At 37.3% G+C, this 7,383-nt stretch overlaps 1 protein-coding gene and 1 pseudogene across 1 annotated transcript; both read left to right on the top strand.

The window, feature by feature from the left end:
• Positions 1 to 813: 813 nt before the first annotated feature.
• On the top strand, positions 814 to 926 carry LOC125080244 (uncharacterized; annotated as a pseudogene).
• Positions 927 to 1,826: 900 nt separating this feature from the next.
• On the top strand, positions 1,827 to 7,383 carry LOC125079372 (membrane-spanning 4-domains subfamily A member 4D-like). The gene is made up of 8 exons (XM_047692931.1): positions 1,827 to 1,970; positions 4,186 to 4,309; positions 4,724 to 4,877; positions 5,218 to 5,352; positions 5,533 to 5,589; positions 5,908 to 6,033; positions 6,797 to 6,898; positions 7,241 to 7,383. Exons 3-8 carry the CDS (start codon positions 4,758 to 4,760, stop codon positions 7,319 to 7,321), a joined length of 621 nt encoding a protein of 206 aa, XP_047548887.1. The 5' UTR covers positions 1,827 to 1,970; positions 4,186 to 4,309; positions 4,724 to 4,757; the 3' UTR covers positions 7,322 to 7,383.

Genomic DNA, 7,383 nt, shown 5'->3' with positions numbered 1-7,383 from the left:
AAATTTCATTGTCCATATTGGTGCATCTTATTAGTTCTGTTTCTCTGGAGGACCCTGATTAATAAAATAGACCTGTATCATGAAAAGAAATTGAATTCATAATTAAAGGGCTTGTCATGCAGAGAAGATTGGGTGGACATGGCTTTGAGGGGCAATTCTATCAAACATCCAATGAAGAAATAATACCAATAGTATTGGTATTCGATTCTGAAAATCAAAGAGGAAGAAAAACTTCAGAGATTATTTTTGAGGCAAGCAGTAACCAGGTCTCCCCCCCGTCCAAAACAGATCGAAATATCATAAGAAAATAAAATACATTTACATGAACTTAGATCCTTAACAATATTAATAAATTAAACCAAGCAACATATTAAAAAAGTATGTCCTAACCATGCCAGTTTATGCCAGCTGTGCAAGGTTGTTTTACAGCTCTGAGTAAAGGGCAGAAACTATATGGTCCTCCCCATAGGTGGAGAAAAAGTTGTTGAAAGAGGTCAAACTCCTTGCATAACAGAACTTTTCAGCGAATTAAAGAATATGGTACTGAAAATTCTTCCAGTTAAGAAAAGGCAGAGCAGGGACGCCTGGGTGGCTCAGTTGGTTAAGCAGCTGCCTTTGGCTCAGGTCATGATCCCAGCGTCCTGGGATCGAGTCCCACATCGGGCTCCTTGCTTGGCAGCGAGCCTGCTTCTCCCTCTGCCTCTGCCTGCCACTCTGTCTGCCTGTGCTCACTCTCGCTTCTCTCTCTATGACAAATAAATAAATAAAATCTTAAAAAAAAAAAAAGAAAAAAAAAAAAGAAAAGGCAGAGCAGGGCTTGCTTCGGCAGCACATATACTAAAATTGGAACAATCCAGAGAAGATTTGCGTGACCTCTGCACAAGGAGGACACTTGGGTTTGTGAAGAAAAGGCAGAGCATTCCTTTTGACAGATTTTAAGCACAAGATAACAAGAACAGGAACATTTTGTACAGTTGTAGACAGACATCAGGATAAGAAAAGAACATCTTTTTCCCTATTAGAAGCTTTACCTCAGGTTATGATGCCTTGAAGGAAGGCAGGGGTGGTAGTACGGAGATTCTCCATAATTCATGATGGTAACCATAAGTACCACAAAAGAACCCAGAGGAGTCACAGAGTGGAGGGGATGACAGATTTCTACTTTCTTTCTAAGTTAAAGGATAATTTAGCCAAGACTATAGAACACGCAAAGGCTCCCTTATACTTTTGGAGAATATAATTCCAGAGATGTGGACAAATAACACATTACTCCCATCTTTGGATTTCCTGACATGGGCTCTATAAATATTGTGTGCAATTTTTCTATTATTATTTGTCAAGGAAGCTAACATTATCACAGAGGAACCGGTGTTGTTAGCAAAACATATGAAGTATAATTTGGGAGGCAAGAGAGTTAAAACCCCATATTTATGAAAAAATCCCATATTTTCTATTAAAGGTGAGGATTTCTATGGGCAAATTAAGGTTTTATTATAAGTCAAAATATTTCCCCAAATAGTAAGCACATGTTTCATTAGCGAGGTCTTTGGGAAGTTGTAGGTAAATAGGAATTAAGATTTGCCCTCACACTGAGAAAAGAGTGTGCAAAGCTTTGGCACTCAAGACTGTGGCTATCTGAAGCATAGAGATAAATGATTATCTCTGTCAGCATCATGCATTTTACGCCATCATAGAAACCCATCTGCAAGAAACACAGAGCAAAAAGATGTCTTTTAGGGTGGTGTCTTTTAGGATGGTGTATCATTATCTCTTCATTCTGTCTTACTGAGCAAAACCTACATATACCAAATTCCCACAGCCTATAGTGCCTGATAGAGACACAGATCATATACTGCTTGCTGCCTTGGGGGAATTTCACTGAAAAGCCTCTGAAACCGATTCTAAGGTACTGGTGTTCCCAGGTCCTGTACAGATACCGAGTTAAGACTGAATGTTGTTTTGAGACAGAGGTATGTATTTTTCTTTTATTCTTATTTACATGGGTATTCCTCTGGCATATGAGAGGGCATGTCAGTTCCATGCCAGGCCCTAAGACTCATACAAGTTTTCCTGAAATTATTCCATAGGAGGAAACCATAGCCATAGAATAATCTTATAAAAACTACTTTTTATAAAACTCATTATTTGAGAAGGACATAGATGTCTAAGGGGATTTTTTTTTCATTAAAAAAAATGTTTGACTCTCTAGTAGCAAACTTAATGTTACAATTTTAAAGACCCATAGAACCATTCCAGATTGTTCTCTGAAACCATCTCAGCCATGTAGTCATTTTCAAAAGACAGAGAAGAACTGGCCTAAAAATCATATACTATCTAGAATTTACAACACAGAGTAGCTTTCTACTAGTCTGTAAGTCTGGCTTGCTAGTATTATTTAGTGCTGCTTTATTCATTTTTATGTAATGACATTTGACTTTTTTTTTTTTTTTTTGGTCAATGAAAGAACTTTGATCCAAAAGGAGGATGGTCTTGATCTGGAATCATATTCTTTGCATGATCATTACTCTTGTTGAAAAAAATTATATGGCATTGAGTGGACTCTCAGTTCCAAAGACTGCTTTGTTTATCAGGTATCAATGAAAAAAAAATTTTTAGGATGTTGTCTTTACCATCATGAAAAGTGAGTTACAGTTTGTTCAGAGAAACGTATTTTTGCTTCAGGTATGACTAATAATAAGGAACGGAATTAAAGATTTAAAAAAAAATACTAAATTAGATAGTAAGGGCAGTATCATACTAATTATAATGTTATCAAGAAATAAGAAAAAATTCACATTTATTTCCATACCTAAGGTAAATTCTCTGTTGGTAATAAAAACAGAGATTTTGAGTATGAGAAGGTAGTAACTGTCATTGAAACAAGGGTAGGAATAAAGTCAGAACATCATGAATAATTCTATAGAAAAGGTCACTGGCCTGCATTAAGCAAATTCAACATTTAAATACTAGCTTTCAAATGTGCATGATTTTTTTCCATGCCATTTTCCATTTGAAAGTAATTACCACTGACCCTTGAACAACAGGGGGGTTCTGGGCACCCTCCCTCCCCAGAGTAGAAAATCTGATATAACTTTGGACTCCCCCAAAACTTAATTGTTAATAGCCCAGTGTTGACTGGAAGCCCTACCAGGAACATGAAGAGTCAATTAACACATACATTTTATGTTCTAAGTATTATATACTATATTATTGCAATAAAGTAAACTAAGGAAAAGAAAATGTTACTAAGAAAATCATAAGGAAAAGAAAATACATTTTTAGTACTGTACTATCATACTGTAAAAATCCACATAATAAGTGGACTTGCAAGGTTCAAAACTGTGTTGTTCAAGGTTCAACTGTATAATGTTTCCTTTCCTTTTTGTTTGGTCAATCTCCTCAGAATAAAACGTTTTAATTTCTGTAGAAGAACCATCAGATTTTACAGAGCTTAATAAAGGTAGGTAGAAGAAATATTTGTTTTATTGCTATTCTTTTAATATGTTTTCTGATAAATTTGAACATACCTGTACACCATACAGCTAGAAATTTTTACAGTTCTATACGAAAAGTAAAATTCTAGCTCCATGGACTCTACCAAGTTTCCTATGATTTCACTTCAATGAGAAATGTACATGAAACAGAGTATCCATTGTCATCATGATGAAGACAAAAAAGGCTATATATTTTTTGTTTATACTCAGGATGGTCCATGTGTTCAAATAAAAAAAGAAGATTTCTTGCTGTTAGAGAAGAAAAGCACTGCTAATATGCGGGTATTTTGCTTAACATTTCTGTAGGCAGATCATGAGTAGAAAAACAATCTTCCTGAAGGCTCAGGAAGATGTGGTACCAAATCTCCTACCCAGCTATGCCAGTGCAAAGATGTGTGGCGAGTTGTGTACAGTTTGTGTGGTGAGTCAGTTGTGTGAGTCACCTGTTGTGAGCAAGTCAGGGGTATCAAGAGGGAGCAAACTCTGAGTCTAAGAGCGTGCATGTTACATTGTTGCTTGTTGAGTCAAATGCTGTTAGTTCTTTAACTTCAGAAGGAGCCTGAACCTAGAGACAGAACAAAAATAACTATGCCCGATAACTACCTAGGAACAGAAGTGTAAATGAAAGAATTCTACCCAGCAAAACACAGAAACAAAGTAACAAACACTTTGTTGTCTCTCCATGGGGCAGGAATACCAGGACTAGAGGGCAATATTAATTTTCAGCAGCATGACCAAGATGGTCAACATGATTTCAAGACAAAAAGATCCATAAGACACATGCACTAAGGCTAAGATCCTCGGCTTCCTATAATGTAAGTCTACATTCCTTACATAGCCTTTCTGGAACTCTAGATAGGAGAGAATATGCTATTTGGACCTGCTTGAAGTACATTGCTAAATAATAAATGTTAGCTTTCCCACTCTTAAGCCTGGTGGTGGGTATTATGGAGGGCAAGTATTGCATGGAGCACTGGGTTTGGTGCATAAACAATGAATTTTGGAACACTGAAAAGAAATAAAATAAAATGAAAAAAAAAGAATTCAAACAATTACATGGCCTAATTTCTTACATTTAGCACAGTACCTACCTTTTACTTTGAAATATTTGTGAACACTATCGCATGGAACCAAAGAGACTAATCCTTTTACCTGATCTTTCTGGCCAGCATATGCCAGACATGTGTCGTGACTCAACACTACCTGTGACTCAATATCACAACCCACAGGTTGTGAAGACCAAGGGCATCAAGGGGCCTAACTATGGATCCTCAACAAAGAGATCAAGCCATTCGCCAGGGCCAGTCTGGACCAATACCTTTCCCTCAGGAGGCACAGAGCAACCTGCAGAATTTCCTAAAGGGGAAGCCAGTTATTCTTGGGGTAAGTACAATGAAGGTTCCCTAGGGATTTTGAGGTGGCTCATATTCCCCTAAATTTACTCTGGATCAAAGCTACATGATGACCTGAGAGGAGAATTTGGAGTGTTTGCAATAATTCCCAAATCAAGAAAAAAATAGGACTTTCGAATAAGAAATCACATATGCCATTTAGCCAAATCACCAAACTGTTTTATATTCAGTAACACTGAATGAAAATTTAAGCACTGGTCATGGAATTCTCGAAATTAAAGGAATCCTGAATTGTTTACAACCTCCAAATGTGGGGCAAATAATTCTAAAGCTTATTCCTCCTAACTCAGAGGCATTTTCTCATTTTCTAGGTGAGCCAAATCGTGATTGGCCTAATGAATATTTACCTGTGGATTATGGTAAAAGTCTTCCTTTCATTCTATGAACGATATCTAGTCCCAGGGAACACTGCATATTTCTTCATTTTCCTTTTGGGACCAATTTTTGTAAGTAAATTGGAATCACTTTGATTTCTGTATTACTTAGGATATATGTAAAATCCTTAATAGTTATCATTTATAAGCACAAAATTCAGGGAAAAGTATTGAGAAGTATTTGGTGTCAGGAAAAAAGATTACAGAATGATGTATTCGCAGACTAACTCATTGAACTTTAACATTTTACAGTTAATCATATCCGGAACTGTGTCTATTGTGTCTGGAAAGAAGACAACAAAAGAGATGGTACATTTATCTACAGTTTCAGAAAATTAAGACAGGCATAGCGTAGACCAACCTTTGTCTCCAAAATGATCAAGCTGTCTCCAATTCCCAGGTTTCTCTTTGCCTTGAGTTGAGATCCCAGAATGATTCCTTCCCTATTCCCCACAGGTCATGTTGTCTCTGTCCAGCTCAGATGAGAAATTACCCAGTAGCAAATAGCAACCCTGTGCACAAGTTTTATGAATTTCAATTTTACTTGAATTTTAAATAAAATGCACACATATGTACAATCACTTGCCAGGTTCAAGAGTAGAAGAACAGGTTCTGATTCTTTTTCAGATCTGTGGCAGCGTTGGAGCAAACACTGTGGCGGCCGTATCAACAGGATTGTCACTAATGATCCTTGCACTCAGAATGACCCTATCCTATTACTTCTTAAACATATCAGCTCATTATTTCATAACTGTAAGTATTGACAGATCCAGTGAAAAATAATCTCTTGGTACTTATCCATATATATATGAAATTCCTTGCAGACGTCTTTCTCATCACAAGTGGGCAATCTGGCACTGCTTAACACTGACAAATCACTTGAAGAAAAAGGTCAGGGCCTCGACACTGAGCGAGTAAATATCTCCGAACTATAAATTATTGGTGATGTTAGGACTTAAGTACATCAGGTGAGCTAAATAAAACCCTTATTTGAGATGAGATCAGAATGGTTGCCAATGAATTCACTCAATGATTGTAATTGCTGTCTTTATTAAGGTAAAGAGAAATCTAGATGTTTAATCCATTCAGCATAATAATAGACAAAGTCCAGGATCCTTTCTAGAAAGTATCTGTTTAATAAAACTGACACTGATCTCCTTGATTATATGGTGAAAATTACTGTGGAATGTAAAGGGATCCTAAAACAAGCCAAAGCACAGCTTGCAAATGTGCAGACTCTTTACTAATTGGTTATGTCGAGGAAAACATTGGTTAAGAGAGTCTCACTTCTTCCATGCGAAAACTATAAATGAATGAAATTGCAAATTTGGGAGTCTGTAAATTAGAGTAATTATGTGTCTCTGCCCAGATTTTATCGGAAGGTGGCCAGAGTGGGATATTTTACTGCCATTGACAATCTGTCAATTAGTTATGAAGGAAAACCTGCAGGGTCCATGGCAAGCGTTCCCTCGCTCAGTCCTTCCATCTTTCCTCCCTGTGTGATTTTAATTTGCAGGGGATTTTGTTTATGAATCTCGCCCTCATCATCTTGGGATTCATCATCTCGGTGTTGCTGTCTGCATTTGGATGCAGTGCTGTCTGCTGTGATATGACCTCAGTGAGTGTCTGTGATCCAGAAGACCCAGAATGCGTTTTAGGATATTCTTTGCCACTTTTACATTTACCTCTTTAAGTTTTACTGAACCGTTCAAAGCATACAAAACATCCAAGACCCTCTGTCAGGTTAGGAGCCCCTTGCAATCTGTCTTGCCACTAGCAGCCACATGTGTAAAATTAGACTGGGTACTAGCAGAAGGTTGCTTGACTGGATGTAGATGTTCATGTCAGAAAGAGAAGAGGGGCCCCAAGGAGCATCCGTGCATTAGGAGAACTAGGGTCATGGGCAAGTGTAATGTCATAACATATGAAATATCATCTACTGTGTGTTCTTCCTCCACAGGTGGTTGTCGACTTATCCTCCAATGAGCGTGGACTTCCCATAGCTGCTCTTTATCCTGACTATGATGAGGTGGCTTTCTAACCCACTTAGTTGTTTGATATATCAACTTTTGAATTATTCCTCAATAATACATTGAGAGTAAA

This window comes from Lutra lutra, chromosome 10 (genome assembly GCF_902655055.1).
Source record: "Lutra lutra chromosome 10, mLutLut1.2, whole genome shotgun sequence".
Taxonomy (NCBI): Eukaryota; Metazoa; Chordata; class Mammalia; order Carnivora; family Mustelidae; genus Lutra; species Lutra lutra.
The sequence above is the reverse complement of the archived record's forward strand: the minus strand, read 5'-3'. Positions and strand labels throughout refer to the sequence as shown.